The sequence below is a fragment of the Protopterus annectens genome, chromosome 4.part1 (genome assembly GCF_019279795.1).
Source record: "Protopterus annectens isolate FY-2018-M chromosome 4.part1, PAN1.0, whole genome shotgun sequence".
Classification (NCBI taxonomy): domain Eukaryota; kingdom Metazoa; phylum Chordata; order Ceratodontiformes; family Protopteridae; genus Protopterus; species Protopterus annectens.
Window position 1 is genome coordinate 718,326,720 of NC_056734.1, and position 26,457 is coordinate 718,353,176.

The 26,457-nt window shown below is 41.8% G+C and overlaps 1 protein-coding gene across 1 annotated transcript in view; it reads left to right on the forward strand.

Moving 5' to 3' along the window:
• Positions 1 to 23,276: 23,276 nt before the first annotated feature.
• Positions 23,277 to 26,457, forward strand: part of LOC122801029 (vomeronasal type-2 receptor 1-like) — a 444,509-nt gene continuing 441,328 nt past the window's right edge. Inside the window, exon 1 of the mRNA XM_044070488.1 lies at positions 23,277 to 23,651. Coding sequence (XP_043926423.1) covers positions 23,431 to 23,651 — 221 coding nt within the window. The 5' untranslated portion in view covers positions 23,277 to 23,430. The remainder of the gene's footprint in view (positions 23,652 to 26,457) is intronic.

The following is a 26,457-nucleotide window of genomic DNA, read 5'->3' on the forward strand; positions in this document are numbered from 1 at the left end:
CAACACACATGGGGAATAAACCTTATCTGTTGATATAATTTGTTCACCACAACACACATGGGGAATAAACCTTATCTGTTGGTATAATCTGTTCACAACAAAACACATGGAGAATAAACCTTCACTGTTGATATAAACTGTTCACCCCAAAACATGTGGGGAACTTATCTGCTGTTATAATCTGTTTCCCCAACACACATGGGGAATTAACCTTATCTGTCGGTGTAATCTGTTTCACTAAAACACATGGGGAACAAACCTTATCTGTTGGTATAACCTGTTCCCTACAAAACACAAGAGGAATAAACCTTATCTGTTGGTATAATCTGTTCACCCCAATACACATGGGAAATAAACCTTATCTGTTGGCATAATCTATTCATCCCAACAGACATGGGGAATAAGCCTTACCTTTTGGTATAATCTGTTCACCCCCAATACACACATAGGGAATAAATCTTATCTGTTGGTATAATCTGTTCACTCCAAAGCACATGAGGAATAAACCTTATCTGTTGGTGTTCACCTCAACATACGTGGGGAATAAACCTTATCTGTAGTTATAATCTGTTTCTGTGTTATGTATAGGACTTTTAGCATAAATGGCTAGGGAATGAAAAATATCAGTCACATTTGGAATAACAGTGAAAGTTTCAGAATGGTAGGCATTCAAATGACATAATTAATAGTGGTAGAGTAGCTGGGTCCAGATAATTTCATGTGTGTGTGTATTTTATGAATGCAGTTACTTATGTTAGGCATGATCTAAACTATGACCAGATGTCTCAGAGTTATGCACTTATTAATTAGAGGAAATAATGTCATCTGCTAACTTCTATATGTAAATAAGTATAAAGAAATAACTGGGCCGGATTCACAAAGGCTTGCACGGGGTCTTAGAGTAGAGTAAGACTCCATGCAGCCAACATGTCCACCGAGCGATCCAGGAACAGCCGGTAGGGGCGTACAACTGAGTTCTCCAAACTAGTCCTACACGGACAGGGCTGGGATATGCAAATTACCTCAATTTCAGGTGAAAGCCAACATGAAATCTTGTGATTGTCCATAGTGTCTGTTGCAAGTGTCCGTTAGAAGTGGGCCTTAGATGAATCAACAAGTGATCGTAGCTATACCATAGTATTGATCAGAGATGCCTTCCTGATTGTGATTGTGCTCTAAAATGTAGTAGCCTCCTCCTGTCCCTGTATAGCTCAGTAATGGCCGTGGTCCAGTAGACAGGTCCCCTGCCTTTGGAGGAGTGAGTCTTGTAGTTATCTGGGATAGCATGATCCATGCATTCCAGTAGTTGTCCATAGAATGGGCTTGTAAAGTATGAAGTGGTCTGAGCCATAATTAACACTGTCCCAGGGTCATTGAGGGATACCATCTCAGTTTATACAAGTGTGACGTTTACTCATGAGAAGTATGTCACTGAGATCACATAGGATGTGTGTGTGTATGGGATATGTATGTCTAGTGAGATGAATGTATGTTCCAACCTTAACAATGACAGGTATACCTTTGTTGTGGAACATAGAGTCCCCATGTGGGTGATGATCAGGTCCCACATGTTTTAACCCCCTGTGGGTGTGGTGATCAGGTCTGCCATAGCATTTGAGTGTAACAATCCTAGCAACTGTTGTGCGAGGATGTCAGTGCTTGATTAGTATACCCAGTCAATGTTTGTGTATTTGAAATCACACAATATAATGGTGTTTGGTGAGACCTTCACATTCCCCAGTGTTCCCAGGAATAACGAGTGTTGTGCCCAAGTTTGGGAGTGTGGTCTGTAACAGTCTACAAACTGAAATCTAGTTTTGCCCACTCTCAGTTGCACATGTATGTTCCCCAATGCTTTGTGCACTGCTACCAACCTGGAGGTGTGTGTATTAATGATGTATATGGATTCCCTCCCTATTGTTGTTGTCCGGTCCGAGTCTTGTGTCTGAAAACCATGGTATGACGTAAAACCTGTTAGTGCTGCTGTGCTTTTGTGAGCCTGAACCAGGTGTTTGTTACTGCACATATATCGACAGATTCCATACTGATGTGAGTCCTGAGTGCATGCATTCTGAGGGTTAGACATCAGTTGTTGAGCACCATCACTCTCCGTTTCCTGTACCCTGTAACGTCTAAGGCTGTGGTTATGTCTTCTGACCCTCGCTTCAAACAGCCACTATGTGTGTGTCAAGAGCCTAAGGCAGTCTGTGAAAGCCTAGGGGTGACAGGTGCATTGCATCCATAGTGAATGTATGTGGCATGTTGAGCATGTAATCCCAGGCTGACAGACACTGGATCCCCTGTGAATGACAACAATATGTTAGGCAACTGTTAAAAGTGATAATTTCATCTGTATACTGTGACATAGTACTTGGTGAGGGTAAGATGCTACACAAGGTCAGGGTCATACTGGCCTGGGCTACATGATCAGAGAGCTCCTCTATGTCTCTTGTCATGTAGTCCAGGGAGGAACGTCTGAGGGTTTACACACCAGAATGATCAATGATGGAGCCATATTTGTACTTGCAGTGGACTGACAACAGTGCATGTGTTATGTGGCATATCCTGGCACCCGACACACAGCACAAAGTGACCTTCACCTTGTTCAGCCTGGTGAGTGGGATGTCAGTGTGACCGACAATTACAGTCACCTAATACAAGTGTATGAGGTGTGTTGTGTAGGCCTAAGGGCAGTGACTGTGTGGCACAATGACTTTGTGAACTATGTGATATGTGTGTATGGTTGTGTGTTAGCAGTTGTTTATGTGTCTGCTTTGGATGTCTCTGCTGCTTAGGCAGAGTATATTTAGATGCTCCAAGTATGTCATTGTGTGTCAATGTATATGGTTTGCTGTTGTCATAGGTCCATGTGCGACTATTTGTGGTGTGTGTGGTTACCTTCACCACCCAATAGACTGTGCCAGTCATGGTTTGGGAGAGCTCAGCCTCCTGTCTGTCAATACAGTTGCACCTCTCACATATATCTGAGTTTGTTGGTAGGAGGACAGTGTTCCCTGTGTGCGTAAGACAGTTGTAACAATGCATCAAAATTCCAATATGCACCAGCTGGACTGGAGAGTACACACAAAACCGACCTTTAGACATGCCAGGATATAATGATGACATAAACTGTCGACTGATCACAAAGGATCAGTAGTGTGTCAAGTGTGTAAAAGAGTATAACAGGGTTTTAGTGTTCAGGTTTGTTGTTGCTGTGGAAAGATAATCTGCAAAGGAGTACAGACAGAAACACTACACCTCCTTCAGCTATGTCAGAAATATCGATGTACAGTCATATATGTCCTGAGTCATGGTCAACTGTACCTGACTGACAATGTCAACATCCTGTCAGACAGGCCCGTACATACCCACCTCCCAGTGACAAAAGGCCCTAACATCATACCAGGAGATATCACATGTAGAATGTGTCAGCTGGACCTCCCAATGCCAAATGAATCCCATCACGTGGATAACATTGTTTTCCCATATGTGTCATAAGTGAACAACAGGACAAACAGACACTGCACCCGAACAGTCTGTTGAGCCTCACACTCTCTACAGGATCTTACACCATTGAATGTGTTACAGCAACATGTGGCACACCCCATAAGTGTTGGTGCACAACACACCATGGGAACTATATATCTATAAGCTTATGAAGTCTGAAATGCTAGTCCATGGAGTCCATCATGATTGCAGTCAGGAACAGAGATATTGTAAACCGACAAACACACAACCCAAACGTCTGTGGTATGTTAATGAGCACATCATGTTCCCCAAACCTGCTAGATATCTTGCAAGGCAGCCACCCAGGACATACATCACTGACAGGAGCAACACAGGCCCCACATAGACTTTGAATAGCCCTTTACCAACATCACAGACACATGTTGTATCCACAAAACCTACAATCCTTGCATGAATATGTATTGTCATATGAAGGAATGGTAATTTGTCCACAGATAGATCACACAAGCTATGAATTGTGTATTCCTGTTCAAGATGTTCACACCTGCTGACCCACAAGGTTCATTCCTGGGATTGCATAACACTAAATGCACACACATTACCATGGCCAGTCTGATGATGTCAGCAACCTACAAATATAGCATGTGAACAGAAACCACACAGGAAAGCATATAGCGTGTCGTGTTAATGTGTATCTCACTAATATGATAACATAGTTAGATAGGTGTTTGAATCCTGCAATGTCTGTGTGTGTGTGTGTGTGAGATTGGCTTTGAGGGGGGTGGCCTTTTTGGAGACTGTGGAAACACATTAGGAGTGGTGAATACCTCTTTGCCAAGTGTGATGATGTCAGCATCCTACAAATAGAGCTTTGGAAATGAATACTCTCAGTAAAGCAAATAATGCGTCATGTTAATGCGTATCTCACTAGTGTCATAACATAGTTAGGTAGGGGTTTGAATTCTGTGAATGTGTTTGTGTGAGATTGCCTTTGAGAGGAGTGGCCTTTTTGCAGACTGTGGAAACAGAATACCTCTTTGCCAAGTGTGATGATGTCAGCATCCTACAAATAGAGCTTTGGAAATGAATGCTCCCAGTAAAGCAAATAGCGCATCATGTTAATGTGTATTTCACTAGTGTCATAACATAGTTAGATAGGGGTTTGAATCCTACAAATGCTGAGTGTGAATGTGTATAAGATTGCCTTTGAGAGGGGTGGCCTTTTTGGAGACTATGGAAACACATTAGAAGTGGTGAATACCTCTTTGCCAAGTGTGATGATGTCAGCATCCTACAAATAGAGCTTTGGAAATAAATGCTCCCAGTAACGCAAGTAGAGCGTCATGTTAATGCATATCTCACTAATATCATAGCATAGTTAGGTAGGGGTTTGAATCCTGTGAATGTGTGTGTATGAGATTGCTATTGAGAGAAGTGGCCTTTTTGGAGACTGTGGAAACACATTAGGAGTGGTGAATACCTCTTTGCCAAGTGTGATGATGTCAGCATCCTAGAAATAGAGCTTTGGAAATGAATGCTCCCAGTAAAGCAAATAGCGTGTCGTGTTAATGCATATCTCACTTGTCTCATACCATAGTTAGGTAGGGGTTTGAATCCTGCAAATGCCAAGTGTGGGTGTTGGTGTGGGTGTGGGTGTGTGTGTGTGGGGGGGGGGGATGTGTATGTGTGTGATTTCCTTTGAGAGGAATAGCATTTTTGGAGACTGGGAAAACACATTTTAAAAGAGGTGTATCCCTCTTCGGAAAGTATATGTGTGATTTCCTTTGAGAGGAGTAGCCTTTTTGGAGACTGGGAAAACACATTTTAAAAGAGGTACATCCCTTCGGAAAGTCTGATGATGTCAGCATTCTACAAATATTCAAGGAGAACAGAAACCACCCACTAATGCATATAGCGTGAAGTGTTAATGCGTATCTCTCTAGTATCGTAACATAGTTAGGTAGGGGTTTGAATCCTGCAAACACTGAGTGTGTGTGTGTGTGCGTGCCACAGGTGGTCAATGTAGTGTGGGTTTTGCTTTTACTATGGTATGACATATGTTTCAAACAGTATGTGCATTGCACACATCCGGTATCTGCATGTCAAATAAATTTGTGCACATGTGACCTCAATCAGTACATAGGTGTGAAGCCTGCATACTACATGAATACATTTGTAACCTTTGACAGATTGTGCCTCTGCTTCTCAGATCATAGGTCACATATGTATGTACGCATCAAGACCAGCCAATGTAGAGATCCGTGGCCAAGGACATCCCTGCCACACACACCCATGACACGTACTATAGAGTACTGTGAGTGAGGGTAATTGCCGGGGTATATGTCAGACATGTTCATGCACAACAACGACTGGCAATAATGGACAGTCATTATAGGTGTGCACCAGCCCTGTGGATATGCATGCAGGCCCCTAATGTGTTATGTGAAACAAAGAGGGACCCCACAATACCTATGGATATGTGGATACCAAGGGACAGATGACATAACACGTGTCTGTCTGTACACATTGGTACCCAACATACATGTTCAGGGCTACCACCTATGTGGTACTGTTGGGATAGTATGTATAGTAAATGTGGATGACTATGCCATAGACGGCGTACTGCTATACAGCATGTATTGGACAACAGGTATCTGTCTGTATGATGCCATTGTGTAGGATATGCGTCCCATCCGGGGAATGCAGTGTAGGCCAATGCATGCATTTCCAGATGTGGATGGACATATTCCTAGTGTGTTTGCATGTACCTAAGAGGGCTATATGCCACACAGGTGTGGTCCCAGGAATGTGTGGCGGTCAATATCACTGGTTACTGTTATAGTATAGTACTGGAAGGATCCAACTATTACTGAGTTCCCTACAACTGTGAGTCATTTGTCAGGACATCATCTAATGATTGGTTATAGTCATGCTGTTGAGGTGGTGTATACTGCCAGACTGCAGATGATTGACAGATATCAATGGTATCACCCACAGCATAGTGCCAAGCCATATCATACACACATGTGTACCCATGTTAGTACATGTCTGTAGTAGAATGCATACTGGCCATTGAAAGATACCATGAGATGTTAACAATGTGTAGAACAGGGTATGTCGCACATCCCATGTGTCCAATATGCACGTACATGCAGACAGTGCGCACACACCATGTTCACAGATGTACACCCGCTAATTTGTAATGCACACATCACACACATACTGACCACTCACTAACACATGCTGGCAACACTGTACACTTCAGCCAAGTGGCACATGGGTGGACAATACATACTCAGACCTAACACTGGTGTAAACAATGCTACAATGACTATCAGAGTTGTGATGCATAATGCCTGCTCAGATATACCTACAAGGATATCAGTACACCTTCCTGTTGGCAACTTGCTACTATTGCTACACTGCTATAATGTCACCCTGTGCATCAGAACCATGTTAGCCTATTTCTGCATCAATGTGACAGATGACAGGAGGTGGCACAGGTGTCATCATATGCACAGGGTGTGTTGTAGGTTTGCCAGAGCCCAACACTGACCCATCCAATCGGCATGTGTGTGTGTGTGTGTGTGTGTGTGTGTGTGTGTGTGTGTGTGTGTGTGTGTGTGTGTGTGTGTGTGGGACAACAGTACTGCATGGGCCAATGTTGATGTAATGTGTGTGTGTGTATGTGTGAGCCCTAGCTGTATGGTAAATGTGTCTGTGTCTGCATGCACACAACTCCACCATGTGGCTGCCATATACGGGCGGTTGTGGGACAGCCACAGACTGTACCTGCTAAGCCATACAGATCAGTGTCTCTGGCCATGGACACAGTTCCTGTGCCTAGCAGGGGTGCTATGGGCAGTATCGGGTACCAACCCTGACTGGGTGCTATCATCAGAGGCAGAGGTATGATGACTGGACCCATGTCCCTGCTGGGACTGAACAGCACAACGTGCACGTGGTCTAGTAGGATGGTCAATGGACAGGCCAGCCCCAGCATTGCTGGGGCTGGTACTGCTACTACGGGAGCGGCTGTGATCCATGGTCTGTCCTCGACGACTACCAGCTCATGCTGTTGCTGGCATGCATCCGCATCGGCTTCTCATCCGTCCTGCACTGTCCTGGCTCATGGCTAACACATTGTGGAGGACATCTAATGTCTCCCTCCAATGGCTATCAATGACCTTGGTGTACTTCCGGATGGCACCGGCAAGGTCACAGATGCTGTCATTGATAGCAGTGTAATCGGCCCTCTGCACCCTTAGTCCCTGTCGGGTGTACCATTCCATACATGCCTGTGCCTGCATTACAGCCCGAAACATACTGGAGGTTGTAATACCTCCGGGGGCATGTTTCCCAGGGGCAATATGACCAGTGGTGCTCCCCCGAGAACCCCTGGACATCCGCCTATGTGGTACCGTTCCGGTAATCCAGCTATGGTTGCTGTGAGGGGATGCACGTGTCATAGGTACCAGACTCTCCTGGTCAATGCCAACTGTATGCTGTCTCTCAGCTACGGCCATTGGTGACGAGGGATGTATTGGCAGTATGAGTGCGTGCTTAGATGGGGTTGACCGCTGTGTACTGTCGATTGGTGGACCAACGACAGACCCTGTCAGACCTTCCTGTGCCACAATACATGTCTCATCATCTCCACTATTAGTGGCGGTGACATCAGGTTCCCTGCTGCATTCAGCCACCCCTAGCTCAGCACCTGTGGAAGGAAGACAGGAAACACACTTTATAATCTGTACATGATGTTAGCACAAACACATGCACACATGAACACATGCACACATGCACACATGTACACATACACACATGCACACATGCACATATGAACACATGAACACATGAACACATGCATACTTGCACACATGCAGACATGAACACATGAACACATGCACACATGCACACATGAACACATGAACACATGAACACATGCACACATGCACACATGCACACATGCACAGAAATACACTGCTCACCACAGCACATACACACACACACACACACACACACACACACACCAGCAATCCAACACATACACACAAGTGGGTGATGGTGGGTGACAGTATCACAAAGCAAACAGTCACCACACACGTGTCAGCAGGCAGACCATGTGTTGCTCAACACCATGCAGTGCAAGTGTAGACAGCCCTATCTAATGACATTATACATGGCTTTGATGCATGTGCGTAGTTGTTCAGTGATTGGCTACACCCTGGAACACAATGTGTACATGGACACAACATTGCTGTGCAAGTATTATCTGCTCTGCAATGTCATGTGCACCATCACTCAATGGTATACATGCCATGGCTGCATGTATCTGTGTGACACATAGATTGCCATGTCTGATGACAGTGTCTGTGTCCATAGCACATAATAGTGGGCACAGGAGTAGCAAATGCATGCAATGTACATACATGGGATGAGTGGTGCATGTAGACATGAAGGAATCCCAATGCATGACATGGACATTGCACAGTGGTTATGGTGCATGTGGGACATATTGCAGATATGTTGGTGCCAGCCATGACATGGCATGCTACATGACTGCAACATTAAACACCACACATACCCAATGTGTGTCATGTGACCTATACACCCAATAGCATTCCAGGACATATATGTGACTCTTTGTACAGATGGCGACTGTTGTGCAAAATGTGTATACTAACATATGTAAGCACACACACAACATGCTATGCATGGTGTGTATAGGTGCATATGTTTGCACACACAGAACAATGAGGTGCACAGCAAAGACTGCTATGTGTAGTACTGTAGTTACTGTAACCGGATGGGGTGTAGTACCATGTGCCATCATCATCATGCATCTTGTGGTCACTCATGGCTACTACTGTGTAACAGATGACCTCCTAGCATGCTGTACCTGAACTGCAGTGCCGTGGATACGTTCACTATTACACAGGCACTTTGTACATGGGTGTATGAGGTGCCCAGTAGGGAGCATTACCTAACATGACTGTGTTATGTGTTGAAGAGTGTTGCACAGTCCTATGATAGGCTTCTACCCCTGAGGTACATCATGTGTGTGTGGATGACATGTGGGATACTGAAGTGTGACCTTACAGCGGGTGTGTGGTTATGCCATATGTAGCATGACTTTGTGTACTGCATGTGATAAATGTCTTATGTTGTGTACAGGTGTTGCAACTATGCCTATCCAATGTGCAGTACGGGGTTGCCACAACTGTGTGTCATGCTTTGTGTATTGCATGTCATTGAGGCAGCTACTGACATTACTGAGCTGTGCAACGTCTCACAGCAAACATGCATGTCATGCATTATGCGTAAGTGTGTTACATGTACATGGCCTACACCTCACCTATGACATACATATTTCATTACCAACATTGCAGGTATAACACACTCACCAGCATGGATTGGCTGCCCTGCCGTCACACCAGAGGGACCTATGGGAATATGAGAGGGTTTGTCAGTGGCCACAACTGTGGTATTGCTACAGTGGGTATGCTAAACTGCAGTACAGCAACAGTCAACAGTCACAGGTGTAGGGATATTATTCAAACTATTCGTATTGCACAACACTAGGCAGTGGAACTGCTAAACACATAGTACACATCTCACGTACACATAATCTAATGATACAGTTAACTGTGGTGTGCAGATAGGGCATATTACCTGCTTGCTCCAGGTGGATATGCTGGGAGGCTCTGGCCTCCATTACAACACATGTCAGAGGTTGATGTAGCTGTTGTCCAGGAGCCACCATGCTTAGGAGCAGCTCCTCCACTGTGGTGAGGGGTGGATGAATGGCCACCCCACCACCTGTGGCAAGCTGCTGTCTTTGGACAGACACATGCCAATGGACTTGTCTAATTAAATCACTGCAGTGATGGCGTACCTGCTCATATGTCTGGTTATGTATGCCTAAGTCATTTACCTGACGAACAAGTTCCTGCCACAGTGCAGTCCGCTCCTGTTGGTGCTGGCTACTTCTGGAGAAGAGCATTGTGTACCGCTGAAATAGGCTGTTGAGTATCACCTCTTCTTCATCCGCTGTGTACGCTGGGTTGCATTGGTGGGCCATCTGGCTGAAAAAGATATGAACAATATGTGTGAGAGTGTCCTGTGGCACACTTTACACCTTTACCCACAGATATCACTTTACTGACATATATACCATCCTATTGTCTGTCAGAGGTAACACATGTTCAATACCACTTATTGGTTCTCAGGCTACAACTAACACTGACTGGCAGACTCTATATATCACACCACTATACAACAGTACCCGACACACTGTTTGTGACACATTGCACAACCTCAAGACAGGGGTGTATATCACACCAATGCACGAACAGAGATGTCATCCATTGCAATGGATGTAAAGTACAGGTACAGTAGTACCAATCAACCACCCTAGTCATTGATGCCATAGCCCTGCCTAACAGATGTGTCCAGTTGTTACTATAGGTGGCATACTGCTGTAACAGATATATATGTTGCTGGATACACATGTTAACCCTGTAACACACATATGATTGCAGCCATTGTACAGGCATAATCACACACACATCAGACAAACATACAATGCAGCACTGTATGCCAACATAGATGAGCATTACCTGTGTACCATACGGTACTGTGTGCCACTACTTACACACCCTTATGCCTGCATTCTGTCCTCTGTGCAGACTACAGGAAACACACATGACAGTGTTTCAAAGCAATGTGAATGCACACCATACTGTGCTGTTTAGGCCTACAGCTTCAGGTAGTACTACAGTTCATATTGGTGATGGATTCACCAGCAGTACCACTCACTAAGCATACATGTATTGCTTTAGCCTACAATGAGACACCACATTCGTCAACAGAGAACTACGGCACATCATATGCTGTACTACTATGTCTGCCTAACAGTACATTACACATCAGCTGCTGTCCTCACAGCTAGGATAGGCACTACCATGTCAGATACAACATCACACTAACCTATCACACCTTTACAGACCTTGCACACATTCGACGTTACACTTATTCAACCTTACGTAGCAGCTATTGCATTAAGTACATGTGTGAGTGCATAATGTCATAGGTAGGTAATATGCTATTGGCCCTAGGGCCTATGGCAGCCTAGCCATATGCTTGCCTTTGACACACATGTACTTTGATTTCACTTGCCCCTGCCAACCTGAACCACAGAGGTGTTTCCTGGGGTGTATTACCAATCTCCCACAAAATCATCAGGGGTATTTATAACAACGGCTAAGGAGGAGCCTTGTTTGCTATTGCTATGTGGTCTATTCCAGTGTATGGCATATCTCTGAGATGGGGACCTATCCCTCCAGCATGTGTTTAGTGAGCTGACAAGGTTTAGGGCCCTAGAGCGTGTATCCCCGAGGGATTGTGATATGTTGCCATAGTGGTTGTCACTCAGCTATGGGCATGACATACCTCTGTATGTCTGGCAGAGGTCACCTCTGTGTGGCCAGTATGCAATACAGTGTAGTTGTGGTTTTGTGAGTCAGTCTGCATAGGGCATCTGTTTGCGGACAGTATTACCCTTTGGGAGGTCTGTCTGTGGCCTGTTAACCTGGTGTAGTTGTCATGTGAAGTACATTACATACCACACAGGGCATTGTGATGAGTAGAGGGAAACTCTACCCTATACTTCCATAGATGACACACCTGTTGTCATGACACATACCATACAGACAGATTACAGGTGTAGTGTGGCACTGTCTTCATCAAAGTGGAGGCTACTATCCACCTGTGTCCCAAGTTCCCTTATCACACCTTCACTGTTAGGTAGATCTCTATGTGGTAGTTAATGGGTACACTGTTTTGGGAAGGTGGAATGGCACTGCAGTATCACCACTTGTCTACAGTCCATGCTTTGGTCACCACACACCTGTTGCGGTACATATGACCCCATGTTTTTCTGTCTCTCTCTCTCTCACTCTATATGTATGTATGTATATATATATATATATATATATATATATATATATATATATATATATATATATATACACATACACATATATATATATTATATATATATATATATATGCATATCTATACACATACATGTACACATCCATTGCTGTACACATGGATGTACATATAGGCACATGTACAGTCCACCTTTCACGGTGGGGATATCACTTATGCGACAGTTGTGGGATGTACAGGTATGTGATAAAATTGCACAGTGTTGTGCAGAATGCATGTGGGTGTCAGCCCTTGTAGCATTAGCAGGCCTCACTGTCTGTAACACAGCAGATCTGACAAATCTGTCCCACAGCATTTAACCACCACATGACATATATCAACACTACCATAGCTGGCCTTAGGCATAGGCCTACTGGGTGGCCGCCTAGGGCGTCGCTGTAGCAGGGGTGCTCTTCCACTATTTATGAGGTGTAGTAAGACAACGATGGGGGCACCTGGAAGTGTGGTAGGAGGCGCCGTGGAGCCCTTTTGCCTAGGGCACCAGTTGACCTAAGGCCACTCCTGCGCACTGCATGCTGTCTTCTAGGCCACACACTACGACCTACATGGATATATGCACATATCAGCCTTTACTGACAGATATCTATCCACCCTTCACTAACAGTTGCAGTATGTCCCTTGCCCTATGCACATGTGCAGATACAGATAGATACATACTACTGCCACACATGGATCATTTTCAGTGTGTAGAGTACTCTTCAGGAACATCTGCAACATGCCAACACATACATGTGAGTTACATACCTTACCTTTGTATGTCCCTGCTCCGTGTGTTATGGTTTTGTAGTTTTTTTTTTTTATTGGTGGTTTGTTTTGGGGTTTTGCTCTCTATTTAACTTTCGGTCTCAGTTTCTCACTCTGTTCTGTCTCTGTCTCTGTCTCAGTCTGTGTCTGTGTCCATGTCTCTCTCTCACTCTCTATCTCACAGCACCTGCAATGATATAATTGCATGTGTGGACTGCAGGTACAGCCTGCTTTTCTAGGTATCTGCACTTGTGCATGTGACAGCCTCTGCACCAATTGCTGCCCACCATTCAGTAATTGCATGCAGCCTGCTGTTTGCTGATTGCATTACTCACTGTGATTGCAGCCCACTGCTATAAAATGCTAGGTTAGGTAGGCGTAGCCCTTTCAGATTTCCAAGGTGGGGCCCATGCTTGTTTGCTCTGGACACCGTTGTGTCAGTCTGAAGGTTGGTATATGTCTCTTATCTGATGATAGGGTTGTAGCCAGTTATATGCATGTTGTACTCAAACCTGAATGTTGCTGCTTCCAGTACACACATCTCAGTATAGACATGTACGCACCCCTCCAAATGCTAACACAGGATACATGGGAGTATGTACTTTTTTCTCACTTACACAATTAACTGCCATACAAATGTGGTTATTGCACTGTATTCCTGTGGCCAGTATTTATCCTGGTCTGATACTGTGTGGTGTTTGTAAGGTGCTAATGTAACATTATTCCCTGCTAGGATGGCTGGTTCTCCTTTCACAGTCATGTCATGCAATTCCACAACAACTGCTGGTAAAGACCCACAGAAAAGGGTTTGTGTTATACCATTCCCAATTTCCATTTCCATTCCCTCATTGTAATGCATGATATATTTATTTCAGAACCAAGTTATTTGTATATCTGCTGTGGCTTAGTGGTAATTCATGTAGTTTATTGTGTCAATGTTCTGGGGTTCGAGACTGGCAGAGATTTTTTCTTTTGCTGCTCAGCAGAACAAGGGCCCTGCCATAGAGTGACTAAGGCACTTTTAAGCAGTTGTAAGTAGGTTTGGTTGATGCTTAGTGATGCTTAGCTAAGTGTACACATGCGCACACTCACTTAATCCCGCTTAATACTGCTTAAAAGTGCTTATTCCCGCTAACCCCTGTGCTAATTTCTTTGAAAGAAAAGAAAATGGGGAGATAGGAAAGTGGTGAAAAAGGGGGCACAAAGAGGGAAAGACAGTAGGAAAACAAGCTCGGGATGTGCAGGACGGGTGTAGGGAAGGTCCATAGCTGCCCATTTCTTTACCAGCAACAGCTGTGCATATGTTGAAAATTTGGAGTGAAATTTGAAACCTTCCACCCCTGAGACAGGGGTGCGGACAACATAGTTTGTTGTACTGCCAATTATAATTATCAGTGTACATGTCCAATGGACATGTGTGCAAAATGGGAAGTTATGTATGGGGCGTAATTTTTTTTCGGGTACAGATTGCCCCTTTTTTTTTTCAGGGGAGAGTGGAAAGTGAGGTAGAGGAAGTAGGTATATTTGGGGAGGTAGGTTGGGTAGGTAAACAGACAAGACAAACAAGATGCATACAGGGGCGGACTATGACACATGGGGTGTGTGAACACAATTGACGGGGACGGATATTTGGAAATTGCAAGCCCATAAGCCCACAGATGGTAACAGTGGGACTGAGATCCCCACCCATGGGCAGTCACCACTGGATCTTCACAGACCCGAGGGTCGCTGTGCTGGGGGCTGCATAGGAGGGGCAGGCTCACCCGTGAGCCACGCCACTCTCGCCTCGAGCTGGCATAGGGGATCAGTGACTAAACGCTGGATCTCCCTATGCACCACAACCCGGACCCTTCGGCGGGTGACAGGAGGTCCTTCTCCACCCACGCTTGCAGGGGGGCGAGCCCCATCCCCTGCAGTGCTTCCACCCAAAGGTGGCACAGGACCTACGGAGGAGGGTGGCCCGGGCTGGGCACCAGACCTGCTGGTGCCAGGTGCAACTGCCAGCTGAGGAGGGACAGGTGGGTCCGCTGGGATCGGCCTTCCCATATGTTCTGTGATTAGGTGTGTTTAATTACAACATAGACAACAGCATTCAAAGTTAGTTGTAACAGCATGCAGTAATATTCCCATTAACCCAACACACCAGGGTTACAACAGTTGAACAGCAAGCATAACACATGCATGTATTGAATGAAAGTGGACATTCCAACAGCATTCAGGAATGATTGGTGGCAACAGGCCACCAAGATTGTGGTGTTTTAACAGGGGACATGCATCCAAGTAAGTGCAGATTTTATATAACAATAGGACATATGTCCCAACAAATGTTATGAGATCAGACATACCCATTGAGGTGTGGAATTGCATTGTTTATGGACATGGAGTATGGTGTAAAAAGAAACCTCCATTAATATCTTATTAGTACTTTAACTGTACACTACATTCCTATTGACTGCAGGTGTATATCCCCTACATGTATTCTTACACTAGGCAACATGCATTTGATTGTGTTATGGGTTTTGCTACTTCATGATATATCTGGCCTATATCTGACATAGTAACTGTCCACGATGCAGATGTTACTGCTACATACTTGTATTAAATTGACTTGTTTATGTATCTGCACATCTGAATGTGTTCACATGGCTTTTTCACTTGTTTTCTACACAACCCTACTTTTCAGGTAGCACACTAACATTTCTGGGGAACACCTTGACAGGCTACTCGTGTGCCAGATTTACCTATGCATGTCAGCCATTTCACAACTGTTTAGGACTGTTGCATACTTCATAGCTACTGGCACTTCCTTCATCCACTCTATATGGGACTGCACTACTGGGGGTTGCCAGCACTTACTACAACAGAGTAACATTTCTTCACTGCAAGGGTACAACAACACTTCTGAGTAACTGGCAAGTATTATACCTTTCTTGTTTACATTACATCTCTTTTCTACAGGCTCTCTCCTGTATTTGACATTACACTGCATACAGTAGACCTATTCAGGACATGTTATACCTTTATTGATAGGTTACAAGACTGTTTTACAGGCTCATTCACTTTTTATCTATGACAGTGCATGCACAGATAGTATTCCAGACATGTTTTTGCTTTATTCATGGGTTACTACACTCTATTCCTGGCTATCTGACTTATGATATGTAACAGTACATGCAGAGGATTTATTCAGGGAATTAATGTTTTATGCTTCACAGCTACTGCCACTTCCTTCATCCACTTCCTATCGGACTGCACAACTGTGCGTTGACAGCACCTAATACAACAGTACTATTTTTTATTGCAAGGGTACAACAACATTTCAAAGTAAGTGATACAGACACACTCCAAGTATTATACCTTTATTAATTACATTGAACACTCTTTTCTACAGGCTCTCTCCTTTACTTGTTATTACAGTGCATACGGAAGACATATTCAGGACATATTATACCTTTCTTGATGGGATACAACACTCTTTTTCGGGCCTGCTCACTTATATGTTATGACAATACATGCAGGGATAGTATTCCAGAATTATTTTACCTTGATTGGTGGGTTAGTGCACTCTATTTCTGGCTCACTGATGTTTGTTATATAACAGTACATGCAGAGGATTTAATCAGGACATTTTATTGCTGTATTATTGGGCTTAAACACTTTTGACATGCTCACTCACATATATCATGTAACAATGCATGCAGAATATTTACTAACCTGCCTAGTGGCACAGACTTAGCAGCCTATCTGCATAGGCTTGCTGATTCATAGCGCGTGCACCTGCAGCTGTGGAATAAATAAAGAGATATTGAGACATACCTATCCATTACTTAGACTATCTTAGCTTATCTTACATACTGCATTCCATGGCTACCTACTTAGTAGTGGGCCATCCCGCATTTGACGGGCCTCCTGGATCCACTGGTTCAGAAGGTCCTGCTTCTGCCTCTTCAGGTCTGCATGGTGGTGCTTGACCTGCTCACCAGTCCGAGGGATGCCTGTGGCACTGGTGAGTTCATGAGCCAACTGGTTCCAAGCCTCCGCCTTATACTCCGTTCCTTGGAACTGGCCCTGCAGGAGTTGAGTCTCATGCCGATGGGCTAGGAGCCAAACCATATATCTTGACTCCTCGATGCCCCAGCGTTGCACTCAAAAGCGTGTATCCTCTCCAGCACCAGACATTCTAACTGCAGATGGGAGATACAATCTGTTATGGCATGTATTCCTGCCTATGCGGCTTAAATATGCCGCATTTCCCACACTTTTCTGTGATTGGCCATTTTTGAATATTCTCGGCTGACTGCAGACCTGCTTAGCAATGGTTAATTAAACATTCATTACTATATATATGTTAACAGTGGATGTTTATCCTAAGCTGTTGTGGTTTAGTGGTTCAGTACTTTGATTATGGTGCACAGTGTCCTGGGTTCAAACCTTATCATTGCATTTTATTTTACTACTGTCCAGACAGGTTAGGGGGTGTGGCTGTGTTTAAGCAACTTTGCTCTACGTTGCTCCATGTTGCCCGACGGTGCTCTGGTTGGCGTGGGGCGCACCTCTGTGCAAATCGATTGCCCTGGGTAAAGCACTATTTAGCTTTGGGCAACTATTTTGCGCTGGGTAAAGCGCGATTTAGCTATGGGCAACTACATTGCACTGGGCAAAGCGCAAGTTAGCTAGGGGCAACTATATTGCGCTGGGTGAAGCGCTGCTTAACTGCAGGTGATTTTATATTAGGATCCTTTAAAATATTTATTTTATTCACTGATACATTGGCCATTTCACTGCTTTTTAGTTATGTTTAAATATATATGTTAGGTATTATTCCATATACTGATTTAAAAAATAAATATGAAAGGGATTGGTGGGACTCAAACCATGAATGCCTCTTTTTTGGGCAAACACTTTACCATTACGCTATTGCTATTTGGTGTGATTTGCATAAACATTCTTTCTTATGCTCTTCCATGTCAGAATTGCTAACTGTAGCTAAGCAATGGGCACACCCTCGCACACACGTGCAAATATGGGCAGCTATTTTGGGAATTTAAAAAAAATTTTTATGTTATGCGTTTTAGAACTGTGATGGGGGTTTACAATATCAGACAGTGAGGTGTTGGGTGCAGGGACATTTGAGTGGACTTGCTCTTGTTTATTTGCTTTTATTTTAAACATTTGCAGGGGCGTGGACATTTAAACTGCTCAGCAGTCGGACACGCACCCTGCTTTCTTACACGGTCCATGTAAGACTTACGGTTGAGTCAGCGTGCCCTCATGCATATTCATGGCACACTGACATAAAACCGTTCAACTGCAGCCTCAGAGTAAGACTTATTAAGTCTTACACGGAGGATTCGTGAATCCGGGGGACTGTTTTCACATGACAGTCCTGGCTTGCTTAATTCTTTTGGAATCTAGTGAAATTCTGGGGTAGAGTGTTGGTGCACTGGATAGCACGGTGGTGCACTGGGTAGAACAGTGGTGCACTGGCTATGATGGTGGTGCACTGGATAAGATGTTGGTGCACTGGGAAGTATAGTTGTGCACTTGGTAGCATGTTGGTGCACTGGGCACCATGGTGGTACACTAGGTAACATGATGGTGCACTGGCTACAACAGTGGTGGACTGTGTAAGAATGTGGTATGCTGGATAGAGCAATGGTACACTGGGTAGCACAGTGATGCACTGGGTAGCACCAGTAGTTGCTAAACTTAGGTTAAACAGTTTCAGGTATGGGTGCACAAGGACATCTTTAAAACTGTTAATTAAGATATGCTATCAGGTCCCATGGAGGAAATATTTTTGGTCTTGTTTAATGCTTTCAGTAAATGATCTTCAGAGATAACTGGGGGAGTATGGGATTTAGATATTTCAGGGCTTTGGTTGAAGTCTCAGTGGTGAAATTGGGAATACACTTATTTGCAAGTATATTAAAATTATGTTTTGGATCAGAATAGGAGGAGTCATTTTGAGTAAGCTCCGAGTAATGAATGGTATTGTGTCACAGGCCAGCCTAAGCTCACGGGCTACTACAGCGAACTTGATAGTGTTCTTTTTGATTTGGTATGCTTTTGATATTATCCTTGACAAGCAGTGTTTTGGATTTACTAAATCATTTAAGGAGTTTCTTTTTTGTATACCACCATAGTAGTTTGGTTTTGAATTTCACATGATACTTGGTTCTAGTAGGGCCTGTTAGCTTTAATACATTTTTTTAAATGGGTGTAGAAAAACTTTAGTGAAGCTTGCTGCTGTATCAAGGTATGGGGAGGCACTGTCATAATGAATTTTGATATTTCCTTATATAACAGGTTGAGGTTGGTATGTTTGTAGTCCTTAAATTTAGTGGGGTGTGCTACAGGAAGCTGTGGGAGTTTAAAGGAAGTCACACGTCTGTGGTCAGACTTCACTGGGGAATGAGATATCAGAGGAGTAACGCAAGAGGCAGCCATATTAGTAAGATTCGGGTCAATAATGTTGTGTCCCTTGGTAGGCTTATTTACCAACTGCTCAAGAGATTTTTTGTTTATAAAGTCTAGCAATTTTTGGGCATATCCTACAATGGAGGGGTGGGTGTCCCATTTTATTGAAGGAAGTTAAAGTCACCCAAAATAATGGAGGTTTTAATAAAAGTGAGATCCTTTAAAATATTGAGGAATCTTACAGGCTCATCAGAGGACATAGAATGTGTTCTCTAACAAGCTGTTAATTGATAATTAATCCTGTCTAGAATGATCTGAACTTCAGTGAGTTCAGTATGTGAGACTTAAGGATCTGCCTAGAGGAAATATGTTTCTTGGCAAATATGGAGACTCCACAACAGTTGCCATTGGGTCTGAAGGCATGCAAATTACAAAACCTCATTTGTCCACATCAAGGCCTATTTTATACTGCCGTGGACATCCATGTAGAGCTGTAGACCAATGCCCAAGCAGACAGTCCCAAAGCATTGTTTGCTGTCTGACACTCAATACTGGATGCACATATCCTCTGACAGACCTCAGGTAAATTAACTTGTAAGAAGACAATACCCACATGACATCAGAAGAATGAAGGAGAGTTTGTAGTCTGGTCATCATTCAATATTTGCCTTTTAGCATCATGGGGTGGGGGTTCTATGGCACAGCTTTATTCTGCTGTAAAACTTGACTCAGTATGTAAAAAAATGGCATCTAGCGCTGCATGTAGTTAAGCTGTATTATCATCATTATAATAAAACAGTGACTACATCTGCTAACTAAGCTGTTCCTGTGGCATTTTGTTATATCATACTACTTGCTAATGCATAGCATCTTGTCAGTGCTGTTCCCTAAAGTCAATATATTGATCAGCTGCGCTCATGACCTCTAAAACACACAGGGCACAACTTCTGGCTGTTCACACACTGAAACACCTCTGTACTTTTGTAGATCCCTTTACAAGTTTATTTTTAAAGGCTTAAACTATGACTTAAATTGTAGAACTCCTTTCCACCATCTTCAGTGATAAAACTGTACTGAACATATCTATAAACATACTGCTTTACCTGTTAATTTGTGCTTCACTAATTAGTTTTCCACAGTGGCATCCTGTGCAAACATATCTCTTAACCTCTTAGTGCAAGAAAGATGGACAACGCCTAAAATAATGGTTGTACGAAGGCCCAAAAATAAGGACAGATTTTAAATAATGCTTTTATGTACTTTGAAAGCTGCTAGAATAATAGGATTAGTTAGCATGGTTTTTCTGAAGGATATGAAGTGTGAAACTCAAATTTGTATCATTATTTAGTGATTTTGTTCCTCAGTAATTTGCCAGAAAACCACAAATTTTATGAGGAAGACACCAAAAATATGGGGCAAAAATCTTGCCATTCTGTGAAAATCTATCTTTGCCTGTCCCACTTCATTGTAGAGGGCTATACTTTTTCTCTTGTATTTTATTATTTTAGTTAGAAATACGTGAAAACTATATGGCAACTTGTGTGTGCAACTGGGTGCAGGTTGGGGAGTTGGCAAGCTGCTATCTTACACATGCTGGGCTTACCATATGCCGCTGTTGTTTACTAGTTTTTCCAAGCTACCGCTTTAGTCATCCCCACTTTCTAAGAATAACTGTGGTGATCTGAGGCAAGTGACTGGCAGTCCTAAATTTATTTGTCAGTGCCTCTGTAACTGAATCAGTGCTCTGTATATATTTTTATTATCCTAATATTTCTTGGGTTTATGCATGATATCTGTCCTATGTTCTGGAGGTGTATTCCATTTCACTGGCCATTACAGCAGGTTTGCTACTCGTCACTTTTCCCCCCATATTTTTCCTCGTGTGTCTTGTTTTCATTTGTTTATTGCCTGTGAGTAAGTACTGGTACATACAGCAGCACTAATAAACTCTGTATTATCTGCAGTGTGCGCTGACAGCTATGTTATAACCTATACATTTTGATGCTGCTGTACATTTTGTGTAGCTTAGTTCACACGTCATGTTATATGTAACACTATATTTAGGGTGGGCTTTTGGTACAGCACTCAGTAGGAGTATCTCACTCCTTTCATTCTACAGTGCCCTGTGCTTACTCTAGTGATAACCAGGTGAGTTGCATCATGATCCTGTCTATTGATATTGTTGGTCTGTAACTTAAAGAGTGATGTGGTTTAGTGCATTGGGGTATACACAATACATACCATGTATGCAGCAAACAGCAAGTTCATTCCTAGTGGGGATATCTATCTATATATACAGCTACCCATCTATCTATCTATCTATCTATCTATCTATCTATCTATCTATCTATCTATCTATCTATCTATCTATCTATCTATCTGTCTATCCATACAGCTATCTGTCTATTTATTTTTACAACACACATGCACACACACATTTACACACACACACACACACACACACACACACAATATATATATATATATATATATATATATATATATATATATATATATATATATATATATATATATATAGACATAATATATAAAACACATAACACACACATATAAAAGCATGTGCTAACTTACTGGGTCAGATTCGAAATTGTGCATATGATGAGTGTGTAGTCATTCACCACAGCCCAAAATCTGTCATCTTCTCTGACTTCTCTTTCATAAACTTTTGGTAGTACTGAATGCCTTTTAACACTTTGTATTAGATGAACAAGGAACAATGTATAAAGTTGCAATGTTTACTGCTGATCAGTTTTCAAATCAATAAGCGCTTATGCACCCAGCAGTCAGTACCTGCAAATCGTTACTTGTGATCAGTGTACAATCCAGCTAAACAAATGTAAAAAAAAAACAACTTAAAACTAAAAATAAAATTAGTAAATGTCTGAGTAAATGAATCAGTAAAATAAATAGAAATGTTTAAGTGACAGATTTATGTCATAACTTTGCAAGGATAACTGTTCTGAAGAATGTATTTACTTAAAATGGCAATGTGCCAAGGAAGGAAGTCGTACTTTTCCACCGCCTAATACAGGCAGCAGCTGTGATTTACATGGTAATGCTGTTGTGTCCTCTTGTCTGTAAAACTACCATATGAGCAGCATATTACTGGCCAATCCAATAAAATGCAAAACTTGTAGTGTCAAGGAATATGTTAAGAATGAGTATTTACTTTATTGAAAAAGTAACTGAATATGTGCATTTGATTTTAGCTGACAGCAAAGATCTGTATTTGTAGATTTGCACTGTATGGTGTTATAAATTTAAGAGCTTATCCTGGAGAAACTGTGCCTTTAGGAGCATAGTTATTATCAGTAAATTAGGTAGTAATTGGGTAAACTACATATTCTGAGTTTCTGGGGGAAAATGACTTCTGTTTTAGTAACAACACATCCCATAATTCATACATAGGCTTTCTCTAGCATTTCCCTCAAAAGTCACCACTGATTTTCATGCAACTTTCCAATAACAATTGTCTGTAATGATCAGCTAAACTGTAGAGCGGTACATAGATATAATTACAGTATTGTTGGAATGATATCTGATCTCATGGAGCTAGATTCCCCCGCCCCACCGACATTTACTTTGGAAGAGAGCAACAGGTATAATTATGCAGAGCAGAGCTACACGTGAGACCCCAGGAGAGCTCACTTGATTTTCACAGTCAAGTAATTAGCATCATGTAATGTTCAAGGCACACATAAGGGGTAGCATATTGTCAACATTTGTCATTTTAATGTACTGTCTGACAACCAGCCGGTCAGGATGCATTTACACGTTACTTTATTGATATTGTTTCATGGAATCTTACTAGTTTATTCTCAGGAAGAAGAAACTTGTCGATTAATTGGGAAATTTGAAATCAACCAGCTACAAGAAGCAAAGGGAAGCCATCTGATTATTGGTGGAATGTTTCCTATTCATTTTCGGACTATTTTCATAAATGCTTCCACTACTGATCCCCCAATTTCCCCTGAATGTGAAGGGTAAGATATGACCTTCTTCTTGCAAAGACACACAGACACAGGCACACACACACACACACACACACACACACACACACACACACACACACACACACACACACACGCATAGAACATATACGGAAACACAGACACCCAAAAATATGTGATTTACAAAGACATGGTTGCCTCTTGTATAGAATGAACTAGTTCAGCTATGCATACGTACATACAGTGAAAAAAATCTGCTACAAAAAAGGTGCTCATATTAAAGTTTATGTTATGTCTAGATTTACAGATTTCAGTAAATATGTTTTATATGGCAGTACTGGTGTGAAATCTATCACACGGAGCTAATATTTTAATACTCCTGCTGTAAACTAACTTCCCTAGGATATTTGTAAGTAGTCCCATAATGTAAAAAGACAGGTGTCTCAAGATGTTGGTGATTTTTCTGAAATTTCAGAATACTTTTTGCTTTATAGAATATGAAGGCTGTCAGCAAACATTTGCAGTATGGTGTGCTAAATGCATTAATCAGGCATAGAGCAAAAGCAAGAGTAGTTTTAATTCAGTTTAGACTACAATAGAAAATTACTTAGCAATGTATAGCATGACATAATGGGGGTGAGTGGCTTGCTGAGGGTTAGAGCTTTGAATATATTTTGATGTTAAACATAATAGAATGGACAAAATGACAATTTCCCTGCAACTATATTTCTAAAGACTTCTCTAGAACTAAAATTTGTTTACCACTAGCTACATAAAATAATTTGAGCTCTAATGGAGAGTTAGCTTTGCTACTAATTGTAGGAATGACTAATGACACATTTTCATAATCAACAGATCAGACGTGTATATGCACACATAGAGGAAGGTGTGTGTGTGTGTGTGTGTGTGTGTGTGTGTGTGTGTGTGTGTGTGTGTGTGTGTGTCTGTGTATAATAAGTATGTGCGTGTATATTCACATACACACACACACACACACACACACACACACACACACACACACACACACACAGATATAGATATCTATATCTATATCTGTATATGTGTGTGTGCATATATTATCTATTTATATCAGTGTATTTCTCTGTCTCTCTCTGTCTCTCTCTCTCTCTCTCTCTATATATATATATATATATATATATTATATATATCAAGATATTGATTATATAGATGATACATAGATATATAGATAAATATATATGTATACATATATGTTTAATGTGTGTGAGTGTAGCACACACACACACACACACACACACACACACACGCATACACGCAAACACAAAACCACATAGTACTGAGTTGCAATGGTACCAACTATGGATTAATTCTCACTATTTAATAAAATACTAGAATGCTGGAACTGAAACACTAGATTAGTGATGTTTTTAAATAATATAATTTTAAGCACAAAATTTGCTGTTTGTCATACTCTGGGTTTGATTTTTATTTGAATTTAACAGCTTAGCCATTAGTGCAAATGGTGTTGTGATCTGAGAAATTTAACCAGAAATGACAGTTGCTGGGAATATTGCCATTCAGGTAGGCATATGTCACAGGTGGAATGTTAATTTCATATATTGTTAATTTTCAGCATGAAAGATCTCTTTCTTTATTCTAAGACCAGTTTGCAGTGTCATTTTTTACCTGAAGTTCATTTTACTTGTTGCGAATGCTATAGACTGGCACCATAACTTTGTTTTACAAAGCATGCAATCTTTAAATATGGTTTAATCAAAAATATTGTAATAAGGAACATTAAAGGATAATCAAAATAATGTCATTCAATTTCTACATCAAGACTTGGTAGAACCAATAATGCATGCTGTGTAGAAACGTGCTGAGATAAAGGAAGATTTTATTTTTGTCTTTGTTCAGATCTCTTGGTTCACATATGTGTGTATATAATTGTTAAAATATTCAGAGCAACATAGCATGAAACATAAGCACTATTTGTTAAACATGTGCATACAAGTCATTTATAAAACTGCATTTATTTAATTTCGGCACATCCATCTTTTTGACACAGCCAACATGAGAAATGGGGTGTTGAAAAAAATATGATAAAGTACTTGTAGGCCAGTACTGTTAAATGACTGAGAAGAAAATTGTTTTAGATATGCATATATAATTTCTTTAATCTATTGACTCATTTAATGAGTTTTTCATTTGACTAACAAAGATAAGATGTAACAAGAAGCGTTTTTTTTTTCCCTATTTAGCTAAACAGTTGTAGCTGTATTCTTTAGAACCTATATTACTTTCAGTTTGCAGCATATCTTTTAAGCCACAAGGAACTGATAGTTAAAACAATATTTTTCCATTTTTTTTAATTAAAAGAAAAACGTACCTAGTTTTGTTGCGTTGCCTTTTTCATCAGTACTTAATTTCAGTTGTTATGATGTTATGCTGATAGCTAGTCTTAGGACAAGCAATGTGTTGCGATGTTATCCCACCAATAATGCACTTGTAAATTTGTTTGTGATGTGGGATTAATGTTGGCTATCCACAAAAGTTAATGTAAGTAGCACAGCATGTAGCATAGCTGCCTGTAATGCAAAAGGTTGTGGGTTCTGTTCTAGCACCAAGCAGATTGATTGCTGCTGATAGCAGTGTATCTAACAAAGTCTCTTAAACTAAAAAAAAAATTACTTTGAATAAACCAGCCATCTTAAAGCTCACTGAAAGATTGTTTGTTTTTGAGAATATGAACATTCTGCTCTGGTTAGCTGTCTCCCTGTAAAATACATACAGGCATATAACAGCAAATTACTTCAAACAAAAGTTTTTTCTTTTGTTTTTACTTGATGCCACCAATAGA